The 23,915-nt window shown below is 53.4% G+C and overlaps 1 protein-coding gene across 3 annotated transcripts; it reads left to right on the top strand.

The window, feature by feature from the left end:
* The first annotated feature begins 7,217 nt into the window (after positions 1 to 7,217).
* Lad1 (ladinin 1) lies at positions 7,218 to 22,395 on the top strand. Of its 3 annotated transcripts, none has more exons than XM_063240165.1 (10): positions 7,218 to 7,406; positions 14,759 to 14,896; positions 16,506 to 17,418; positions 17,935 to 18,045; positions 18,740 to 18,783; positions 20,373 to 20,445; positions 20,546 to 20,683; positions 20,957 to 21,043; positions 21,321 to 21,395; positions 21,731 to 22,395. In XM_063240165.1, the coding sequence occupies exons 1-10, from the start codon at positions 7,369 to 7,371 to the stop codon at positions 21,734 to 21,736; spliced, it is 1,623 nt and encodes a 540-aa protein (XP_063096235.1). In that variant the 5' UTR covers positions 7,218 to 7,368; the 3' UTR covers positions 21,737 to 22,395. The 3 variants fall into 3 exon arrangements, with proteins under 3 accessions (XP_063096235.1, XP_063096236.1, XP_063096237.1); XM_063240166.1 differs by lacking the exon at positions 7,218 to 7,406 and adding an exon at positions 8,453 to 8,593; XM_063240167.1 differs by lacking the exon at positions 7,218 to 7,406 and adding an exon at positions 15,001 to 15,074.
* The last annotated feature ends 1,520 nt before the right edge of the window (positions 22,396 to 23,915 follow it).

Genomic DNA, 23,915 nt, shown 5'->3' on the forward strand with positions numbered 1-23,915 from the left:
TGGAGTCACTTGTCCTGCCCAGTGTCTCTGACACCTGGATCATCTGGTGGTCCAGAGGGACATCTTGCAGTTTTAATCCTGGCCACTAGGTGGCTGCTCTATCACAGTCTGGTCCTTATTATTTTTCCCCTCAGCTCTGCACTGATTGTATTCACCGGGGCTGCCCTGAGGTGGAGCAGCAGTCGTCTGTCCCCTGGGTCAGGTCCTTTCTTCATCTCACTAATATCTGAATCAAAAGCCAGGTGCAGGCCTGCTGGGGTGGCACGTCGGACTAGGGCGGCCCTTTCTTCCCCACACGTGGAGGAAGAAAGAGGATATTAAGGAACAGAGACCAAAATTCTAGGCCATAGTGGAGCTTGACTTTTCAGGGTGGTGCCATGGTGACTCCTGAGCTAACTTTACATGGCAGAGGTGGGTCCCAGGTCTTGGGGCCTTTTGGCTTTTTTATTGTCCCAGCACTGGGCTCAGGAGAGGTTGAACTGTCCGCACAGCACACTCCCCTTCCTCCTGCTTGCTTTTGCAGATGCCCAGCTCTACCCTCTGATCCCAGGGTATTATCTATCATAAATGCCAGAAGCTGGTGCAAAGTACACTGGCGGCTACCCCCTGGGGTGAGGTCTGGCACGCAGCCAGCCCCCTCCAGGGATTGTGGTGGTGGGGGTTGGAGAGTGGGATGCATGAGGGGGGACAGCACTTTGCTCAGGGCCCTTAATATGAATAGTCAGTGTGCAGAGAGACAGATGTGTCCAAAGGAGTGCACTTTCCACCATAGGCACCAGCCTTCAGGTGCAGACACACCCAGCCACATATATGCATGCAGCTGGGGAACCTGACGGGGCCGGTCTATGGCACGGAGCATGGGGCGAGGCATCGTGCCTGGGCAGCCACAGAAACCCACCCTTCCCCGCCTCAAAGGGTTCCTCCCAGCTGGCTGGGTTCCAAAGCATGTCACTGTGCTTTGCCTCTTCCAGCCCTTTGATAGAGCCTGGCCCTAAGTTCCTGAGTCAATCTTGGTTCGTCAGTGGTCTGTTAACCTGGGGCCTCTGTAGACCAGGGATTCCACCCTGCCCCACAGAGATGAGACACCAGCCCTGGGCCTGACTCAAAGCAAACATAGGGGTTCAGAGGGCTCCTGGCAGGAGGTGGGGCCCTTGACATGCCCATGCCTGTGGCCTGCTGGGAAAGGGCAGAGGCCCATGCAGAGGGCTCCTGGAGGTTATTAGGTTCCTCTGGCATTCAGATGGGATCAGACCTACCCCATCTCCTTGAGATCAGATGGAGAGCAAGCCAGATGCTAGTGGTTCCTGCTGAAGAAGGCTGAGAGCCTCAGAGGGCGAGCAGAAGAATGTTCTGCCAGGGGTCCTCTGGGGTGAAATAGAGGGCTTGGGGGATTCTATAGTTGAGGCCACGAACAGGGCCTGGGGTGGAGGTATGGTTCCTGGCAAGCCCTGACTCTGCCCCTGGCAGTTTCCCCGCCAAGGGCCCACCCAACCCTGCCTGGTTATAGGAGACCAGGGCTGGAGCAGGGTCCTCCCGTTGACTGAGTTCACATGCACAGCAGGTTGCTTGGAGCCATGCACTGCTCCACGGGCTGCAATGATTTAACCTTCAGGACAGCCCACACTAGAAAGCACAATTATTGTGCTTTTTCAAAATTACACCATTGTGTTTTCACAAAACCCAGGAAGTAGATACCAAGATTTTACATTTCCAGGGGAAGAAATGGAGCCTGGGAAGGTTTATGAAGGTCAGTCTAAGGTTCAGGGGTCTGACAGCTGCAGATTGCAGATGGGAACTCGGGCTCCCCTGTGGAGCAAGTCCAGTCCCTTTGCTGGGATTGGACTTGCTTCAGTAACACCCAACAAGTCACTGTCTGAGAGAGACATGGCTAGGTCAAGGGCCTTGCATTTGCACCAGGGAAGTTTCCACGTCCTCACCAAAGGGGAAACATTCAAGTGAGATGTCAGTGACACCCAGATGAGCAAAGGTCAGGTGGGTGCCAGCTGTAGGGAGATGCATGGGAGGCTTTTAGGGGGACACCTGTCATGAACCAACACACAACATCTGGATCATCCCCTACACCCCAACAGCTGGAGATGAACCGAGTGCTCCTTCCTTGTTAGGAATGACCAGGTGAGGATGCCACCTGTTACCACCCTGCCTGGCCTGGAGTCCTCAGGAGGCCAGATGGCAGTCCTCTTCCCTCTTGGGACCAGCTGTGTGTCTGGAACCCACTTAGCAGCAGGGTTGCTTAGAGTAGGACCTGTGCTCAGTGCTGCTGGGGCTAAAGTGCCCTGCGGAAGAAGGGACTGCGTTAAACATTAGCCACAATGGCCCCCTGCGAAGTGAGTCACACTCCCCACAGGGCTCTGGGCTGGGCAACCAGGGGGGTAGTTTTGTTCCAGGTGGGTGACCAAGCTGCTGAAGCCTGGGACAGGTCGCTGGGACCAGACTTTGGTTTCCTCTCCTGACACCAACAGGGCTCTGTCATTCCTTCTAACTCCGTGATGCTCACTGCCTGCAGGTCCTGCACAGTAGTGGAGGTTCTGTACTCCAGGATGTGCTCCCAAGGGGACCGTGGAGCCCCTAGAGCTTGGGCTGAGCACGGTGAGCTTGATAACCCTGCAGCACAGAGCACTGCAGGCTCTGAGAGGGAAAATGACTTGTTCAAGGTCATAGACATAACTGGGGCTGGAACAGAGGTACCTCGACTCCTGGTCTACTGAGAAAATCCCACCCAAAAGTTGATTCCAGGGGACCCAAGCAACCTGCCCATCTCTAGTTTCAGCTCCAATGACAGCAGTGGGTCTCTTTCACTGGTGGGCACAGGCTGGGGGTCCATGCCTTCTCTGTGTGCTCCTGGGGGAGGGGTATGTAAAACCCTGGCTGCTTAGTTAAGGGGCCCTGGTACATGGGGACTTGTATAGGGAGCTGGCTGACTGGCCAGCAGTATAATGGCTATCATGTGACATTCCTTCCAATGGCTCTGTGTGACCCAAATTTGAACCACTCCATCCCATGGTGAGGAAATCAGACCATGAGCACTACAGTCTTCATAAAACTAAGTATTTGAAAGACAAAAGGCTCTGATTGATTGATTGATTGATTGATTGTCATATGGGTGACTGAACCCAGGGCCTTTGCACTGATCCACATCCCCCACTATTTTTTTTTTTTTTTTTGAGACAAGTCTGGCTATGCCTCAATCATTGTAATTTTCCTGACTCAGCTTCCCAGAGTGCTGGAATTACAGGCATACACCACCATGCTCAGCTAAGGTCCTCCTTTATTAGGAAAGCACATGTACCTCTATTTTATCATTTCAGTATTAAAACAGTCTTTAATCAGGTAGAAGGATAATGGTGGTAATTATCATTTTCTAACATTTTTAACTCACCAAAAGCTAGGGGCCTGCTGCCCTGGATTCTTTAGAGTGTGGGTCTCATAGTCTCGTTCATTTTCTTTTCTCCTTTTCCTTAAACAGAGTCATGGGCAAGGTGATTGCTCAGTGCAGAAAGGAGGGGAGCAAATGAAATGTCAAGTCTGACATCCACATCAGCTGGTCAGGGCTGGGGATCCCCCAGATTTCCACTCTGGTCTTCCTGGAAAGGAAGTTGCTTATAAGGCTTGTACTGGGGGATTCCAGAGCCTGAAAGTCCATTCTGGGGCCTCAGAACTGGCTAATCCTCCCCTACCTCTGGCTGGGAGCTGAAAATCCCTGGCCTTATCCAGGGGATTCCCAGTTGTGATGACCCTGCCTTGTGGACCCTTCCCAGTGACTAGCACATTTTACTTTTAAAAAATGTTTATTTATTTGGTACTGGAAATTAAAACCAGGGCTTTTGTTCTATGTCTGGTCCTTTTTGTTTAAATTTTGAGATATGATCTTGCTAAGTTGCTAAGAACTTGCAGTCCTCCTGCCTCAGCCTTGCAGAATACTGGGGTCACAGGTGAGCACCATCGCGCCCAGCTCCATGTTGACATTTTAAATGTGTATGCCTCTGTTTAAGGAATTATAAAGTGAACACCCCTCTACCAACCAGGCCTTTAAAGAACTAAAATAATGCAAATATGTGTGAAGCCCGGGTGCCCCTTCTCATTCGTGCTGCTTTCCTCACTGCAAAGGTAAACACCGTCCTCAGTTATTAGGAGTGCCCGTTCAGCCCATGCTTTCTATTTCCTGAGGTCAACACAGGCCCAAGAATATTAAATAGAAAATCCCAGAAATACAGAGTGCATAAATTTAGCTCGAGTGGTGGGATGAAGTCATGTGTCATCCTGCCTTGGATATGAATCGCCCTTTTCCCCAGCAAAGGCACCCTGGCTCCCTAGTCACCGAGCAGACATCCGTTATCAGATCAACTGTGTGTTAGCACAGCACTTGAGTTCAAGTCACTCCGCTGTCACTTCATAATGGCCCCACAGCTCTCAAGAGTAGCGATGCTGGAACTTTTATTACAACATATTGTTATAATTGTTCTATTTTATTTTATTATGAGGCACCCCCTGCCTATCTTCAGGCAACTTACATTCAAATAACTGGCAGCCAGTATGCAGTTACCCACCTGCCAACACACATGGCTCCCCGACAACGAATAGTCATCAGACCAAAATGTCAGTAACACTGAGACTGTGAAACTCTCAGTGACCTCTGGTCACTTTCCTCCCTACATCTCCTCCTCCCAAGTCCTTGCTTCATCAGCGGCATCAGTGTTCATCCAGGGCCTCCTACCAGGGCTTGGGAGTCACCAACAAGAGTCAGTCAACTCTGACCTGACACTCAGCCTTCCAAAGCTCTTCCCAACAGCTGCTGCTCTCCTCCTCCTGCTGCTCTTGCTCAAGTTCCCTTCATTCTTTCGTGGACTATTACAAAACAGCTCGTGTGTGTGTGTGTGTGTGTGTGTGTGTGTGTGTGTGTGCACGCGTGCATGCCAGCCTGTGTGTCTTCAGTGTTACCCTGAAAGTGTCTTTCTTCAAGTCAGAAACTGAGTCCTTACCATCTTTGTGTCACTGATTGTCAAAGCCACTTGCTGATTGCAATGGGTAGAATTAAAAAGTTGTGTTTAATTCCTAACTTGTAAATGTGACTTTGTCTGGAATAAGGTATTTTCATACTGAAAATGACATCATGCTGAATTAGGGTGGGCTCTAATCTACTGTCCTTTTAAGAGGAGGAAAACTTGGACAGAGACAAAGACAATATCATGTGAGGCTAGATACAAAACCTGGAGTAACACCTTTGCAAGTCACAGACCTTCAAGAACTGACAGCAACTACCGGAAGCCAGGAAGAAGCAAAGGATTCTCTGCTAGAGCCTTCCATAGGAGCATTTCTGGGTGGATACTGTGACCTCCCACTTCTAGACTTCAAAACTGCAAGAGAATAAATTGCTATTGTTTCAAGCTACCAACCCATGGCACTTAGTTATAGTGGTCCTGGGAAACTCACACACTGACCCAGGATCAAGCATAATCTGACACATAAAATGTCCAGGATACTCACAATGCCTGTCCTCAAAGAAGTTTTTGGATCCTTATTTCTAGAGTAGCCTCTATGTTTTTAGTTTATTTATTTATTTTTACTTCTATGTTGTTTGGTACTAGGGATTGAACCCAGGGCCTTGGGCAGGCGAGATAAATGCTCTGCCCACAGCTATACTCCCAGCCCTTTCATTTTTAGTTTTTTGGTGACACTGGGGAGTCCAGTTCTGAGTCCAGAACCCTTGTACTGAGCTATACCTTCAGCACCGCCTTTAAATATTTGAAACAGGGTCTCCTTTTTTCAATAAGTTGCTAGGGTGGGCCCAAACTTGAGATCCTCCTGCCTCAGCTTTCCAGAGTGCTGTGATAATGGGCGTGTGCCACCATGCCTGCAGGGTTTGGAGCTTTTCAACACCTGACAGTCCCCTGGCTTCATGAAGTGTTCCTGGAGCAGCTAGGCTTCACTTGTCTTTCTGTTGAGGTGCCACCACTGATGAACCACGCGTAGGAATATCATCTGTGGCCCATCCCTCTCAACTTCCCTTCGAAGGCTTAGAGTCCTGTCTTGGTCTCTGCTCAGGACTCTGCTCACTCCAGCTGCACTAGCAGAGAACTCATCTGATTCCCGAAACCTGGAAGGAGTCAGAGCAAGGTGTCGTCATTCCCACTTCACAGGTGGGGAAACTGAGGCCACATTCCCTAATCATATCACTCAGAAAAGACAGAAAGGCTCTCAAAGCTGAGCCCTCTTCCTTATGCCTCGCCCTTCACCTCCGACGGGAAGAAGGAATCCCTGGGAAGAGCGCATTGAGAGGGAGCCACCTGTTTGCAGGTGTGGGCTCAGCAGTGAGCCCTCCACAGGGTGCTTCGGAGCTGGGGGCCACTGTGGAGATCAGGGACCCTGGGTTGGCAGTGATAGGGTAGCACGGCCCAGGAGAATCCTTTCCACCATCTCATCCCGTGCTGGGCTCTGGGACTGTACCCGCTCCCTCTCGGGGCTGGACCTACTGTTGCAGCTGCTCCTGGCCAGCGAGTGTGACCCATCAGGGGAGATAAGGTTCCGCCAGCACCTGGCGCCTGCCCCTCCTTCCCGCAGGGTCCTGCACCGGCGCACTGGGACTCTCCCAGGAGCCGGGTGGTACCAGACGCCAGGGCCCAGTTATTTATACCCACCCTTCCGGGAGAGCAAAGTCGAACCTCTCTGCTCTGCATCAGAGCGCAAAAACGGCATCTATGGCACATTTGGGGTTCAGTGGGCTCTGCACGCCCGTATTCGCGGATTTGGGTCCAGGTCTCCTCTCCGAAGGGCCGGCTTTCTATGGGGCGGGATCTGTGCGCAGGCCGAGGCGCTGCCCGAGCTCGAGACCCCAGATCGCGGTTCCGCTGTAACTTTGCCGCTGGGCTTCCGGCTCTTGGGTTGCTCCCCGCTAAGTCGATTTCCAGGCAGGGAGCTCACCGTCCCGACCCTCGGGTCCCCGCCCTCCGCCCCGCTCCCTGGCACTCGGGCGGCGACCCTGCGCGGCGAGGCGGCCCGGCGCCAGGCTGGTCGGACTGGTTCTGGGCAGGACGCCTCCCACCCTCGCCCCGGGCCGCCAAGCAGCCCCGCGCCAGCCCGGGCGCCCGTCGGTGCTGCCCGCGGCCCGTGCGACCGTCCACGCAGCACGCAGCACGCAGCCATCGCGACCCGCGGCCGGCCCGGGCGGAGATCAATGCGGCTTTGTCTGGGACGCCCACACCCCAGAGGCCGCTCCCGGGTCGGCAAGTCGCAGCGCGGCGGCGCGGGGCGCGCGGGGTGAGATAAGCGGCCATGTGACCCCACCTGGCGGGGGCGGGGCGCAGGTGCGGCGGCGGGCGCAGCAGGACGCAGGCGGCGACTGCGGCTGCAGCGATGTCTGCGGGCAGGAAGGACTGGTCGGCGCTGTCCAGGTGAGCGCTCCGCGGCGGCTGGGGTCCGCGGCGCAGCCTCGGTCTCCTCTCACTGGTGTCGGCTTCTCCCCGTCCTGGGACCCTGCGATCCTGCTCTTGCTGCTTTTCAGAGGGGGCGGAATTGGGGGCTAACGCGGGACCCCTCAGATGACCGGGCCAGTGTTGTTGCACCTCCACAGCTTCCTGACCTCCCCTTCCGGACCTCCCCTCTATGGCCCCAAATCAGGTGCATGAGAAAGGCTCCTTCACACTTGGACAGGCCACGGTGTGACCTCCTCTGTATGTGTGTGTGTGGCGAGGGGTGCGATTTGGGGACTGGGGGATTCAGCCTTATTTCTGAGAGAAGCCTCTAGCGCTGCTCCATGGCCCTGGTAGAGTCCTAGAGTGCCCTCCTGGCGGTGTTGCTCAGGTCCTCTTGGGACAGAAACAGTGCCGTCCTCTATGGGGTCGGAGTTACAGGGATCTGTGAATAGGATCCGAACCACCTCCTCCCACGCCCTGCTGCCTCTGGGAAAAAATAAGGGAAGCTCAGATTCTGAGTATGGCATTTTGGGGTGTCATTGGGATTGGGGTCCTCGAGAGATCTGTGAACTCATTCATGCTTTGTTCTTTATTTGAGAAAGGGTCTCCAGAGGGTCAGGGGACTGGATACTTTACCCCTGCCTTTGGGCAACATGTCAGGGTAGGAGTAGGAAGGGCCGGTGTCTGGCAGGCAATGCCCCGGGTGGTTCTGTCTCCTCTTGGGGCTGCTTCCCCTCTCTCCAGAGCTACTGGAATGGTCTGTCATCCTTCCAAAAGGGAATCCCCCCTGCCCCTCAGCCTGTACACCTTGTCCCCACATGGTCGCCCTAATCTTATGACCTCTGAGGCTCTCGGCTAAGAATTGACCTCTTGGTTCCTCCCAGGTGGGTGTTGTCGGGCCTCCCTTGGGATCAGGCTGTTTCTGCAGGTGCGGCCCAGAACACTCCTGCAGTGGGGGTACCACAGGCCTGCCCCATCAAGACAGTTTTCACCAATCCCAGCACTTAAGATCTCCTCCTCCCCTCTCCCATCTTTGACCCTGAAGAACTTTAGAGCTTCTCCTGAGCTGGGGGTCCCCTCAAGACCTTCAGGACCTCAAACTCCTCTGAAGCAGTTACCCAGTAACCCTGAGTACAGGGATAGATGGGGTCTAGAGAGGGGAAGAGGTAAGCCCCGAGGGTGAAAGGAACCCAATGCTGGATAGAGGAACCCGGGCTGCTGTTCAGGTTGGACATACCCCAGGAAGGTGGTGCTGAGGGTGGGGCTGGAGTCAAGGGCACGGACTCTGCGTGTGGGTCAGGGTCCACGGGGGTTGAAGTGGCAGTCCTTCTAGGTGTGGGCATATCTGTGCTTCTGAGTGCATGTGAAGATACTTGTGTGTGTGTGTGGCCATTGGTGTGGGTGTGTTTGTGGCTGCCGTAGTGATGAGATGTCTGTGTGGGCCGTGGGTTCTTGTGGTTTGGAGCTTGCAAGTCTGAGTGTGTTTAGTTTAAATGTTTATTGAAGACCTCGGTACTCTGAATTAAAAATACAAACTAGATGTTACTTTTTCAGAAGCTCACATCCTGGTGGTGATTTTGTGTGTAAGAGCATGCGTGGATCTGTATTAAGGTGTAAGGAGGGAGCAAATGAAGCACTGAGACTTTTTTTTTTGGTACTGGGCGTTGAACTCACAACCTTGCGCTTGCCAGACAGGTGCTTGTACTGCTGAGCTAAATCCCCAGTGGGGCACTGGAACTTTTAAAATGGGAGTGGGGTCCAGTTTTTTTTGCTTGGCCACTCCTGAGGTAGATATGGTCTCATATGGCTGCAGAGGTGGGAACTAGTTCCCATGGGATGTCCAGGTGAAGCAGTAGAAGCCTGGGGAACCAGTCCTGCCACGGAGCCCCTGCCCGCCTTCCCCCGAGCCCTGTGGGCAGACGCAGCTGCTGCCAACAGTCACCCTGAGGAGGCACCTGGAATAGAGGACCGCTCCCGCTCAGATCCCTGGCTGAACAACAAGCCTCAGCCGGCCGGCAGGAAAGGCTGTGAGTCACTGTCAACCGAGCCTCCCAGGCTGGGGAGGACTGTGCAGAGGGCGTGAGCAGTGTGGCCCCAGCCAGCGCCCAGGTGGGGAGGCGGGAGGGGAGCTGAGGGCTGGCCTGCAGCTCGCTTGGGCAGTAAGTAAGTAAGCTTCAGATGCTCAAGCCTTTGGATGGGGGCTGTGGTGAGCTAGCTGGCTGGCCGGCTGCTCTGGGGAGCAGCCTTGTCCTTTCCTCCCTGAGCTGACCTGGTGATCTGTCCTCCGTGGGCTGACCGGGTGAGGTTGGGCCAGGCCTGTCTGCAGGGGGTAAGGGGGCGGGTATGAAGGTGCCTGGGACAGCAGCCCTTGGTTAATCATTTTCCTGCCTGAGCCTTGAGCAGCCCTCCCACCTCCAAGCACTTTCCTGGGCTCCTGACACTGACACTTGCCTCTAGACCAGCTGGGCCTGAAGGGACCTCAGACCACAGTGACCCCGCAGCAAGTGGAAGGGGAGCCCAAGCTGCCTGCTCAGGGCCTGAGGGTTGGCCCAAGGTCGTGGACTTCCTCTTCTGTTCCCTCCTCCCTAACTCCTGCTCCTTGGGTCCACAAAATGCTTCCGGGGCAGTTCTCCCATCCTCTCCCGACTTTACTGAGAACAGCTGAGTCTTGAGATGCCGTCTGTGATTCTGTATGTGATTTAACTTGGGAAAATAGGTTCTACTGTTCAACGAAACATCTAACAAAGGCACTGTACTTAGACTCCTGCTATAGAATAGGCAGAATTCAGATGTCGAGAGGAAAACCCCCTTGGGGAGAAATTGAAACAAGTTCTCCAGGAGCAGTGTAGCAGGATGGCTTTAGAATTAAGAGAAAGAGGATGGAGAGGGTGCAGTCAGGAGCAGGGAAGAACAGCCCTATATGGAGACAGGAGAGAGCTCTGATTCACCAGAAGCAGGCCAGGAGGTAGAGGGGAGGGAGGAGGGGTGGGATCTTCCCAGGGCAGTGGATTCATCTGATGAGAATGACTGGGATCTCTAGCTGTTGAGGCCTGCAGGTTCCACCTAGGGCCTGGCTTTGGGGCTTGGGATCATTGGGTTCCCTCAAACCTCTCTCCCTGAGTGCCCTGAGCTGTGGCCTGTCCTGGGGTGGAGAATCCTGGACCATCAGAGGACCTCCCAGTGCCCCCTTGTTCCTTTACTGTGTGCTTGGCCTTTGGCCTCCTAAGAGGTGGTGCCTCTTGGTTAGAACCAGCAGCCCAACCCTCCATTCTTTTCTAGAAATTGGTATCAGGGTGAAGGACATGATGTTTTAAGAGGCTGACTTAGACTGGAATCTTGGTTCCTATTTTATATATAATATATTTATGTACACACACACATATTGTGCTAGCATTGTAAGGTATTAATCCCTCTGTACCTTACTTTCCTTCTATGTGAACTGGAGATAGCACCACCTTATCATACAGGGTTATAAGGATTGGCATCCAGGAATTGCAAAATTTTAGAACAGTGCTGGTGCCTGGCATTCTTAGTGTTATCACACCTTCCTTTATTCTCCTACTTATTGGTTTATTTTTCACTGTATTCAACCACGTGAAGCCCCATGCTAAGCCTCAGTTATGTATGTATTATTGAAGTTGCCATAAATACACCTGCCAGGTTCTTCCTGGAGACTGACCTTTGCTTGTCTTTTGTGCCCATTTCTGTCCATTTCCTCATCTTTAGAGGCCAATAATCTTTGCTTATTGGAGATAATAACATTCCTCCTCAGGGTGGTGATGGTGGCATCCAGTGATTCTTGAGCAGCAGGGGTGGTGACCATGCCATAGGTGAGAGGTGGGAGCTTGGGGTAAAGCTTGGCACTGGAGGCCTCCTGGGGTCCATCCCCTACACCAGCCCTGGAGGTCCCTGGCCCAGTCTGTGGGGTGAGTCACTTATGAGGAGACTAGGCTCAGACAGATCACACATTATATATGGCTACACAGGAGGATAAGCAAATATGTAGCTTCCCTGAGGGCTGAAAGTGGCATGTGGGAACCAGGTTGCTCAGGACCAAAGAATCCTGGAGGCAGTGGCCCAACCCTAGTATGGGTGTGGTGATGGGAGGAGCATTGGGTTTTGTGGGTCAATTTCTGCAGTACATGGGTCCCTTTTTGGAGGGCAAGAGCTGCGCTTAAACTAGGAACCAGGGCAGATGCAAAGCTGACCTGACAGCAAGTGTGAATAGAGAAGCTGAGGAGGGTGGCTGCCAGGCTGGCTATTGAGGGACCAGTGTGTGTGAGTGAATGGATGAAGGAATGAATTTGCAGATATGTGGCACTCACAGGGCTCATGTGAAGACCCGACCCAGGGAAGTCCTACTTAGGTTCTCTGCTCGAGGCCAGCAGGGGAGCACTTTGGCTGGGGCCCTTCTCTGCTGCCATCGAGGTGGAGCAGAGGTGTGACTGATGGGGATGAACTATTTACCAAGAACAGTTGCTCTGATGGCAGGACAGGAGGATTTGGCACATGCTTTTCCAAGGCAGCGTCTTCCCTGTGGGCTGATATGCAGGCCCCTTCTTTATGCAGGTTGCCTTTGGGGAGTCAGACAGTGCTCCCGACTTTGTGCTCTCCCAGACCAAGGCACAGGCTTGGAGACTCCTGGGGATGAGGAGGAGGAGCAGCCTGCTGTGCTGAGAGCTGACATTTACACCTGTCATCTGCCGTGTGCAGCCACCGTTCTGGGTACCAGGGGTCCCCCTGGTATGCTCACCTCCTCATGCCAGGGCTCTGCTCTTGCGGTGCCCTCTTCCTGACTGCTCATCGTGGACCCAGTCTCACAGAGGGCTCTGCAGCAGTGCTTTCTCTCGCATCACTTCCCTTGGCCTGTTGTTCTCGTGACACCTAGAAGATGTCATTTTGTTCATGGGCTTGTGTCCTTGCTCACTGGGACTCCTACCATGTACTGTATGAAGGGAAGGACTCTGTTGGTCCCATTTCCTGCTGTATCCCAGCTCCTGGCAAGTAGGTGCAAAAAGTGTTTGTTTCGTGAATGCTGGCTCTGTAAATGTGATGCTGGATCTAGAGAAACCAGAACTATTATGCAGCTTGTCTTCCTCATTTTAGGAGCAAACACTGGGGAAGAGGAGAAAATTACTTGCGGGGCTGGGGATTTAGCTCAGCAGCATAAGCGCCTTCCTTGCAAGTGTGCAGTCGTGAGTTCGATCCCTGGTACTGATTAAAAAAAAAAGAAAAAGACAAAAAAAAAAAAAAAAAAGAAAGAAAGAAAAAGAAAAAGAAAAAAAATTACTTGCCTGGGGTAAGAGGACCACAAACCAGGCTAATCATCCCACCTTTGTAAGGTGTCTGAGGAAGCTGTGCTTTAGGAGACCTCTAGGTGCATTTAAGGTGCAACTCAGTGCTTAAATTAGTGAGTTTACATGATTTTTGGTTTTTCAGAAACATGCCTCCACCCTAAACCAAGGCTTGGCTGCAGGGTGATGCTCTCCAGGAAGGGAGAGGCCAGGAAGGCAAGAGAGCAGAGATCTTGGTACCTGATGGAGCTGAGTGATGCCATAGGTCTGGTGGGAAAAATAGAGGCCTTTTCCGGAACCTCCTGACTTGGCTATTGTATGTGTCTTCAGGGCAGAGGCCCTGCCATGTTGTTCTGTGAGCCCCATCGCCGTTGCTTAGCATTTATTTATTCACTCTTTGGTTGGGTGAAGGGTGAGCAGATAGAAGAAAAGATGGGCTAGTGGGGAGATAGATAGGTGACATCAGGTGAAGAGGAGGAAAGTGAGAAGGTGCCCAGCAGGTGGGTGTTTGGATTGACTGGGTTGGGAGGGCAGAACTGGAGAGTGACTGGAGAGTACATGGGTGGATACTGGGGTTGCTTGATTTCCTGGCTGTGAGAGGCCCTGGTTGATCACATAAGTGAAAGATAACTGGAGATAGAAACCAAATAGAGTATGTGGGGTCCCCTTCCTCCCCTGAACAAGTTCAAGTTCTGAAAGGTGATTGAGGCTGAGAGAGCTCTGGGGCAGTGAAGGTGCACCCGGGTGTTTGGTCATATCTGTGAGTGTACCCCTGCCCCCCACCACCAAAGGCTAAGAAACTTCGTAGGGAAGTAACTGAGGAAATTCCTTTGAGGTTGTCCACTGAGGGATATTATCTAAGAATTCCAAGGCCAGAAAGAGAAAGGAACTTGTCAGATTCATCTGCTTCCTTCAGGCAGAACAAGTCCTACCTTTCTTCATCCGTAGCCACCCCAGAAAGGGAAGCCTTCCCCTCAGTCTACCCTGGAGTCTAGAATATAGTCCACACTGGTTTTCGTCTGGGGTGATTTTGGCCTCCAGAGGACATTTGGTGATCCTGGGAAGCATTTTGGGCTGTCACAGCTGGGGGATTGTCTGGATAAAATGTTAGCGGTGCTGAGAGAAAGCTCAGTCTCTCAAATTCCAGCACATTTCATAGAAATTCAGTGTCCCTGTCTTCATTGTCTTCCCAGGCCTGAGACACAGGATCTGATGCTATAATTTAAGAGGAGAGATGCTTACTTGGGCTCACAGTTTTAGCTCTTCAGTCCATGGTGGGCAAACTCATGGCAGAGGCAGTGTGGTTTCTGGGAGGGCCTGGGAGGAGGAGAGCTGCTCATTCAGAGAGCATCTCATCCAGGAGAGCAGCCAGGAAGCCGGGGGAGGGGGGGGTGGGGCACCGGGGAGGGAGATAAACTTGCGGGTCAGGTCCATAGCAGTCCACCTCCTCGCACCTCCTAACTGCATGTTTAGTTGCTTTTGTTCATGGATCTAACACTTTGTACACACATAAGAATATGGGGGAACACGTGAGCTCTAAACCCTAACACTATGCCGTATGACCACAATGCAAATGTAAAGTTGTTTAGTAGTCACATTAAAGAAAGTAAAGGGAAGGAGATAATAACAGTATATTTCATTTATCTTAATAAGTTAAGATTGATCATTTTGATATGTAATAAATATATGGATTTTTTTTTTTAGGTAGATATCTCACTATGTTGCCCAGACTGGCACTGAAGTCCTGGGCTCAGGTGATCTTCCTGCCTCAGCCTCTCAAGTAGCTGGCCCTACAGGTGCCTGCCACCACGCCCAGTTATACAGCTCTGAATGTCAAATTCTGCAATTTGCTTTTTTTCCCGAGTCTTGGGAGTCCAGTGTGCATTTTACACACACAGCACATCTTGGTTCTGACAGTCTGTGTCGCCCGTGTCATGTGGCTACTTGTAGCCAGGGCAGCATGGAGAGTGCTTTGTGTGCCTTGGGAAGGTGCCCAGGTGTCCAGGGCTGGTGCTGATCCTCACTTTCTTCCCCTAGCCTGGCTCGGCAGTGGACTCTGGAGGATGAGGAGGAGCAGGAACGTGAACGCAGGCGGCGACACCGCCACCTGAGCTCCACCACGGAGGATGAGGTTCCCAGGCTCACCCAGAATGGAGACCAGCAGGCTGCTGAGAGGTACACGGGCCGGATGCTGGCTGGGCATCATGGTCGAATCCTAGGTGACAAGGACCCATTTAGCTGCCCCGGGTTGACTATGTGAAATGTGCTTGGCCTCCCAGGGACTGAAGGCCCAGGGAATGAGGCGTGTGAACGTGGACTTCAAGCTCCACACCTTCCTCCGCAGTCCTACCAGGTACCACCCTCGGGCCAGCGGGCTGCGACCACTCAGGAGCCCACACTCGCTGGATGTTTTATGGACGTAGCTCACTCAGTCCTCACATATCCTATTGTTTTGCAGTGGGAGAACCAGGGAGAAAAGGGACTTAGGTGACTTGACGGTGCTTAGGTGACTGAGTAGTGAGGCCAGAATTTCCATCCAGATTGTCAAGTTCTGTGGCTCATTCTTTCCATTCAGTCAAGCCACTTCCCTGAAGCATCAGCACCCCATAATTCACACCTGATCAGGGGAACCGAGGCACCCATCTTGCGTTACATTTTGGGATTATGAAAGAAAGGAAGAGAAGAGCCCAGAACATAGTGGATGCCACTTCCACACCAAGACTGTGCTGGGTACCCTCCTGGGATGAGTCCTGTGTCATTTTGCCCCTTGAGAAGGCCAGCTTGTGGGTTTGAAAACCGAGGCTCAGATAGTAAGTATCTTGGTTACTTTTCTCTAGTAGCTGAGATGCAATACCTGGCATCCAAAATGAAGGAAGGAAAGATTATTTAGCTCACTGTTGTGGAGGTTTCAGTCCATGATCAGCTGTCAGGGTGGCATGTAGCATGGCACTGGGGCAACACTTCAAGGCAGCAGCCAGAGCAAAAGGGGAGAAACCAAGCCTCTTCTCCCTTATATTGTATACAGGCCACCTCCCCTCCAGGATGAGTGTAGCACTCACAAAATCTCCTTGCCCTCCTTTGAACAGGTTGAGGATATTTACAAAGAACCCTGGCTCCCTGCTGAGTCAGTTAAACCTCTAAACTGCTCAAGTTGACACAATGTATCAACCATAACAATAAGTTAATTTGCCTGAACTCAGATGGAGGACTGGGAAGGTCAGAGAAGAGAATGCCTTTTGCTGGAGAGGAAGCGCTCAGGAGTTTGGGCGATCCTTTTGCTTTGTTCTTGTTTTACTGGGTCCCCAAGAGAAGGGAGACCAAGGTGTGTGCCCTGAGCTGACCCAAACCTGTGGCTGCCAGCTAGTCTCAGCCCCACCCAGCTTTGAGTTCTACTTCCAGCTTCCTACCAGTTAGCTGTGTGACGTTTGACAAGTCCTGAACACTCTGATCTTATTCTGAACTCTAAGGGAACTGTGTTTGCTCCTTTTGACCACTAGTGCCCAGCGCGGGACCTGGCACTTGTTTTTGGTTGTGTCTGATCATGGAGAGGTTGGACTTTACAGAGCTCTGCAAACATTTTAAGGAGCATGGAATACTTAGTTGAAATGAAGCCTAAAATGTAGAGCAGTTACACATGATCCTTATTAAGGAATGGTGATGGGTAAGGAAGGTGAGGGCCTGATTTCCTGGACTCCTCCCTGATGACCCCAACAGCATCTCTGTTCCTGCAGGGTCCTTCTTATCACTGATATCCTTTGCTTTCATCTCTTGTCTTTTGACTTAGGCTGCCCAGTGTGGAAGAAACAGAAGTGCCCAAGCCACTACCCTCAGCCCCCAAAGATGAGGAGGATGACATCCAAGTCATCCTCCGGGCACGGCAGGAGCGGAGGCAGAGGCGGAAAGCCGTGGAAGCTGTCCCGGCCCCCATGCAGGAGGGGCTGGAGGCAGAGGATGTAAGGGACAGCTCCAGCCCTGATCCGGCCATGCAGCAGCCCCTGACACCGAAGAAGGAACCACAGGCTCTACCTCGCCGGAGACTGAGCCGAGAGAAGCGGGGACCCTGGGCCCAGGAGGAGGAGCGCTTGGTGAGCAAGGAGCCAGGAATGGGGAAGAAGGGGCTTCCAGAGGAGGCCCCAGCTCCAGAGGAGACCTTGGTCTCAGAGAAGTCCTCTGTGCCAGAGAAGACACCCACAAAGAGACTGGCCTTGGAGAAAACGTGCCTCTCTGAGAAGGGGCCAGCCCCGGAGAGTACAGCTGTGTCCCAGAAGACAGCAGTGCTGGATACTGGCAGCCCAGAGAAGTCTGCTCCAGGAAAATCGAGCATCTTTGAGACATCACTGGCCCCTGAAAAGGCATCTGTGTCTGAGAAGACAGCAGTGTTAGAGAAAAGGTCCATGCTGGACAAGAAAACAGATCTGGGAAAAGTCAGTGTTTCTGAGAAGCCTCCAGGGAAAGCATCTTCTCGGGTCTCTGAGAAAGCATCCTTCTTTGAAAAATCCTCAGTCACAGAGACAAAGCTGGCTCCCAAGAAGGTGGCAGCATCTGAACAGCCCCAGGGCTCTGGGGGAGGCCAGGCCAGCACCCAGGAGCGGGGAGGAAGGGCTGTCTCCAGGCGAAGCCCGACTTCCTCAGCAGCGGAGCGCAGAGTTCCAGGCTCTCCAGCTGCGGCTTCCCGCCTCCCACCCATCACACTCCAGGTTGGCAGTGCTTCTACCCCTCCTGCCCTCCTTCTTCCCTGGCTGACCTCCCTGCCAGGCCTGCCCTGGGGCCTCTGCTCCTTGCAGCCTCCTGTCCTCCCATCTGCGGGCTGACCGTGGTGCTACTGTCAGAACAGGGCAAGGAGGCGGAGGCTGCTGGAGGCGAAGGGGCTGGCAGTGGTGTGGCAGGGAGCAGGGGGAAATCTGTACCACTTCTCATCCCTCCTAGCAGGAAGCCTCAGATCCTTCCACAGGCTCTCCTAGAAAGCTCTTCCTGGTGGCCTGGTCCCATGGGCAGTGCTGGCTGCCCCAGAGCAGAGGCTGGAGAGTAAGGCCCAGGGCCGTCTCACTGTCACTTACACCTGCAGCTCCCGGGATGAGTCCACCACATGGGATCCCTGTGACAGTTGGAGCTCAGTGGCACCCGGGCCTAGCAGGGCCCTGGAGGCAGAGGATGTAAGGCCAAGGAAGGTGGGTTCTAGACTGACTGTGTGACACTCCCTTTGCTCTATTCAGGTGAAAATCCCCAGCAAGGAGGAGGAGGAGGAGGAAGGCACCTCTTCACCTAGCCAGCTCACCTATAGCACCTCTCTCAAACGTTCCAGCCCCAGGACCATTTCCTTTCGGGTGAGAGAATGGTGGGCAAACCTAGAAAGCAACAGCCCTTACAGCATGGGAGCCTTAAATTAGAGAGCAAGAAGGTCCTCTGGATGGAGAGGGTATTTGGAGTCTCATGGCAAAAACCTTTGAGTGCGAATAAGTGTGAGCAGCGCCACCTAGTGGGGAAGGCCAGAGCTGCAGGAAGATGGCCTGACCAGGCTCTGCCTTCTCATTCTGGTCTTTACCCAAGAGTGAGATTCTCTGCAGGTCTTGGGGTGGTAGGGCTCTTCTAATGCTCTCTGCTCTGCCCCCATCCCAGTTGCGTGTATTGGTGAGTCTCATCTAGCCTTTCCCAGTATGTATTCTTAGTTCATTTGTGTACTGGGTCACACACTCCCTCGTTGATTGTGCATTGTGCCCTAACCCATGCCACGCCCTGGGGAGGAGGCTGGAGGCCAGAGGTTGATCAGTGCCGTCAGGGATCTTAATTGGGTAGGCAGACAGGTGTTCCAGGTTCCCTGAGCAAGGATGGAGGAGGTAGAGGAATACTTTGGACTCAGACTGGTGGGTGGAGGCAGGTACTTCTCAGATAGGGCAAGGTCTCTAGTGGTAGGGGGTTAGGAGGAGGAGGAGGAGGTACCCTGAGAGCTGTCCCTTAAGGGAAGGGAGCCACAGATCTCCTGGGGACTCCCATTCACTAGTGGACACCTTCTCATTTCAGATGAGTCCAAGGAAAGACAACTCGGAGACCACCTTAACTCGCAGGTGGGGGCGGCCTGGAGACTTTGACTCTCTCCTGTCCTATATTTCTGAGTACCTGTCCCCTCTGTGTGTCAGGCCATGTCACAGGGCACCCAGGTGGTGGGGCTGCTGTTCCTGCCTGGCCTCCGGTTAGGGGTGGGGTGGTAGTGAATGGGAAGGACTGTGGGTTGGCGGGTGGATGATGTGAGATATCAGCAGCTTGCAGGAGGCAGTGTTTAGGGGGGCTCTGAAGGAGGAGACGGGAGAAGGGCTTTGCAGCAGGGAAACTCAGCAGTGCAAGGAAGAGGAAGCATGTTTTGGCAAGCCTGGGACTGTGCATGCTGAACAAGTACCTCCCTGGCCTGTAACATTGACACAAGTAGTCTGAGGACTGTGCATTGAAGAGAACACTGCAGTAGGACCTGAAAAAGCAGCTGTGCTTATGTTAGGAATTTCATTCACTTGCGCTGCCCTCTAAATGCAGACTGAGGCCTCCTGAACCAGGCAAGGCCTGGGATTTGGGGAGGGAAAAGGAGGGGACGAAGACAAGATACAGGCTCTCCAACAACCCATGTAAGGCCATAGACACATAAGAGGCAGCCAGTCTGGAAGGTATAGGATGGGTGGGCTCTTAGGGGCTGCAGCGAGCTGGGAAGGTATCACTGGGCCCGTGATGTTCAGCATAGACTTAACCAGTGAGATTTTGAGCTGAACATCTGCAGAAGTGGCATTTAACTATTTTACTCTTGGCTGTATTGGGGATTGAACGCAAGGCCTTTGCATTGAGCTACATCCCCAATGCATTTAAAAAAAAGTGTTTTGAGACAAGGTTTTCTTAAATTACTAAGTAATTTAATAATTTCTAATTACTGGGCTGGGCTTGAACTTTTGATCTTTCTGCCTCAGCTTCCTGAGTGCTGGGATTACAGGTGTGCACCACAACGCCTGGCAAGGAATGGCCCTTTAAATACAGGGAGCAGCATGTGAGAAGGCACAGTGTGGAAAGCATTACGGGCCCCGCTGGCTGGCACATTGGTGTGTGGTAGGGAGGGCCTGTGCCTGCATTGGGAGGGATGTGGGAGCAGATTCCCAGAGCTCTGTGTGCTGCTGACACCAAGGGTTCACTCCTTTGGCTTCTGGGATCTGGGCCGGAAGAAGAGGAACATATTTGTTTGAGGTAGCAATGACCGGTGACCATGAGGAATAATTTAATATGGCAGGTAGGGAAGGTAGATGTTTGTGGCTGTGGGGAAAATCTTGGAGAAGGGCCAGCTTCAGGAGGTGGTCTTGGCGGAAGAGACAAGTGGCCGGAAGTGGGAGGTGAAGAGAGGAGAACAGAGAGAGCCGCAGAGGATATTTTTGATGCCAGGACATCTACTGAATGGACTGTCTCACGGGAAGCGAGGACAGTCCTGGAGTGTGCAATCTTGCCCTTGGTCAGGTTGTTCCTCACCTATGCTGTGCCACAGAGAGCCATGTGTGCTTGGCCAAAGTGGTAGGGTGTGAGAAGGACCGTTTCTCAGACCTCGGGACAGGCCTGGACACCTTGAGGTGTGTGTCTCACCTGGTTTGTCTTGTCCTGGTTTGTCTCATCCTGGGTTCCTGCCCTGCAGTGCCAGTGTGAGGTTGCCAGCCAGCACAGTGAAGCTGGAAGAGAAGCTGGAGCGATACCACAAAGCTGTACAGGTGGGATGTGAGGGCTCATTCAGGGTGTGTGCGGGGCCCTGGTGGGTGCAGTCTGTGCACTTCATGGTCACAGCTCAGTGGCTTGTGTCTCTGTTTCCAGAGATCAGAATCTGTCAGGTCCCAAGGCTCTTCCCGCACTGAGGTCTTCGTGGCTCCCACGGGTGTAGCCAGCAAGCGCCACCTCTTTGAAAAGGAACTGGTGGACCAGAGCCAAGCAGAACCAGTCTCCAGCCGGAAGGTGAGAAGCAAAACCCAGCTGAGCTTTTCTGGGCTGAGAAGCCTGGCAGTCTCTGAAGCTGGAAAACCACCTTCTTGTGTCAATGTTGGCAGGAGCTCAATTTGCCATTTGAGTTCTTGAGCCCCAGTCTTCATGGTGGGACTGTTCCATGTACTTATCACATGCTGGGGGGACATGGGCATGGGGTGGAATCCTGTCCCTGTTCCAGGGCCTTTGCAAAGGCTTTGTTGTTGCTGGTGGCCTCAAATCCTGAGAGGCAACCTGTCTTCCTAGGACAACCTGAAGCTGTCTGGAGTTGTGACATCAAGGCTCAATCTGTGGATTAGCAGGACCCAGGAGTCAGGAGATCAGGACCCCCAGGTACCCTGTCCCTCTGGGGTGGCTCTTGTGGGACTCTTTTGGGATAGAATGACCTGGCTCAGGGGAGGGACAGCCCCAAAGCAAAGGATCATTTCAGGAGTGGAAATGGTGTGGAGGTAGGCGGCTGTGGGGGGCCTGCAGGTCAGAAGGTGGCAGAGTGGAGGCTTAGGTCTGGGGTCCTTGTCCACTCCATGCTGATTGGTGGCAGGCTGGGGATCCCCTGCCCCTCACCAGCCCTGCCTTAGTTTCTGGTGTCTACCCCAATATTGTCAATCAGGAGGTACAGAAACAGTTGGCAGCTGCCAAGAGGACTCAATGGGCCAAGAAGTCAGAATCCTTCCTGGATGTCGAGGTGAATGGAGTAACAGGGACCCGGCCTGGGAGAAGAGGGTTGTGGGTGCACAGTGTGCAGAGGAACCCGCCCCCCCCCCCCAACCTGCGTGCAGATTCACTAGCTGGCAGTCACACAGTATGAGCCTCAGAGTGCCCCAGTCCCTGCGTGCCCAGGCTGGACCCAACATGGACATACCAGTAAAGTCCTGGTTTTGCTGAACAGCTCACAAAGCCCTGCCGGCTTCAACCAGCAGACTGGGTCTCTGACCTCGAGGGTGGGGTGGAGCTTGGCATGAGGATGCCTTCCTGTCTGGAGATACCCTTTCCTCATCCTCACTCACCTTTGCCCCACAGGTGTGACACCCCTGCTTGCTGAGACAGTTCAACCAATGTGCCTCTCAAGGGCCTCCTTCAAGCCAGGCCCTGCCTCCCGAAGCTGCATCTCTGTCTCTCACTGCTCCCCCACCCCCCTTCTGCTTCTGGACCTGTCTGGCCAGGGCCCTTAGGGGCCAGCAATACAGTGACATGCAGCCAGCTCCTTCTCAGGGCAGCCTCTGGGGTGGCTGTCCCTGGCACCTCTTTGCCCTGATTCAAGCATCCCAGATCCAGGACGCAGTAGCAGCCCATTGGGGATGTGGAGCCTCAGCATCCTCAGAGGCCCCCTCCCTTCTGCCCACTTCCACGGACATCAGGAGGGGGCCACCCCCAACTCCAGTGTCACGTCTCATCTGCTCCCAGCTGATGCCTGCATGTGCCTGGGAAGTCTCCTGCACTGAGGCCTGGACCTACATGCCTTAGCCGCTGTGGGCCTGTCCCCCACCCCAGGCCAGGCAGGGAAGGAGCCTCCCTGTACCCACCGTCCACGTGCCCTGTCATCCTGCTTTGTTCTCTACACCCCCAACCCCCCACCCAGCCTGTTGCCCTGGCTGGGAGCTCCCGGCCTTTATGTGCAACAGATTATTTTATTGTATCAGAAAAGCTTCTTCTCAGGAAGGATCTGATAAACTCTTTCACTCTCAGGTGTAAGCAGTGGATGATACTTTAAAAATGAATTCCTAGGGCCAGGGATTTGGCTCAGCAGGCAAAATGCCTGCCTGGCAAGAAGAAGGTTGTGAGTTCGATCCCTGGTTCCAAAACAAAGACAAAACAAAATGAATTCCTTCCCAAGGAAGGCTTTGCTTTCTAGCATGAACCCTGCTATGAGGAGGATCATTCTCCTTATCACTCCTGTTCTTCCAGTATGGTGGTGGGTTTGCCACTCGGAGTTATTGCTTGGTTACTTGGGAGTCTAAAGTTGCCATGTACACATCCCAACCTTCCCCCCAAATCAAGCCCCCCATTACTGTAATATCATGGCCTGCATGGGCTGGAGAATGTTGAGTCATCAGGGAATTCAGGACTAACCAAACCGAGAGACTAAAAAGGCAGTCTGGTTCCCTGCACTCACTGTAAGGCTGTAGTGTAAATAACAGCTTTGTTCTGTAGTCATTGGAACTGGTAATCTCAACTGACTGCTTTGGTCCACTCCAAATCAAGGGGGGCGGGGGAGGCGGGGGAGGTCACACCTAGGGATTTTCCAAGCTTCTCAGCATGGCCTCTAAGGTGCACCAGGCCCCAGGTCCCTCATCTTTTACTTTGTGATCCTGGGTGAGGCTTCTGCCTTGGTTCTGTGGTCCAGGGCATGGAATGCTCTGAGTTCCCTGTATGCAGGCTTCCCAGTATCCCCAGGCCGGCTGTCTCCATCAGTGAGTCTCCCATGGCTGCCCTTGCTTGCACTGAGGTTGAGTGGCACTTCCTGGAGCCTGGCCTGAGCATCCACATCCAGCATCTGAGCCGCAGCTTCTCCAGGCAGCTCCGCAGCTGAGAGTTGACTGGAGATGTAGGAGACCACAGCTGCTCTGGCCCTGCTGGGACTTCCAGCTGTGGCCCTGAGACATGCCCCTTCTGAACCTCGGGGTTCAAGCAGGTGACCTCAAAGGACTTTCAGATGCTCAGGAGCTAAGTTTTGGAAGGTTCCTCCGGCAGGCAAACAGGCTCATCTCAGGCAGTGGACGGGCTGTGCCTTTGTGCCTGTACCCCTCCCTGGATTGTTCATCAGGGTAGGTTATTGGGGCGAAGACAGGCTACAGCTCCATGGCACCCTCTCCTTTGCACCCACACATCCAACAAGGGAGGGTCCTGACTGCATCCTGTTGAGGAGGCAGCTGATAAGCCAGGAGACAAATGCACAAGACAACCTCAGCTGGGACTAAAGCGGAGCATGGTGGTGACCATGACAAGTGGGCAAAGGACCCCTCTTGGAGGAGGTGATGCTTGAACGCCCTCTGGAGGGAGAATGGTTTCCCACCTGCTTGCCACCCCTTCCTACTCTCCTGCTACCATGGCCCTGGAACCCCTCAAGTCCTGTCCTCTGCGGGTTCTCAGCTTTGAGCCCCAGCTTGCTGCTACCTGCTACTATAGCATCACCTTTTCTTCTGCCTCCCATTGGCACTGGCAGGTGACTATCAGCTCCAAACGTGCTGTGCCAAGGTGTGGCTGC

The sequence above is a fragment of the Cavia porcellus genome, unplaced genomic scaffold, assembly GCF_034190915.1.
Source record: "Cavia porcellus strain 051 isolate PalLab524CR breed Dunkin Hartley unplaced genomic scaffold, mCavPor4.1 scaffold_29, whole genome shotgun sequence".
NCBI lineage: Eukaryota > Metazoa > Chordata > Mammalia > Rodentia > Caviidae > Cavia > Cavia porcellus.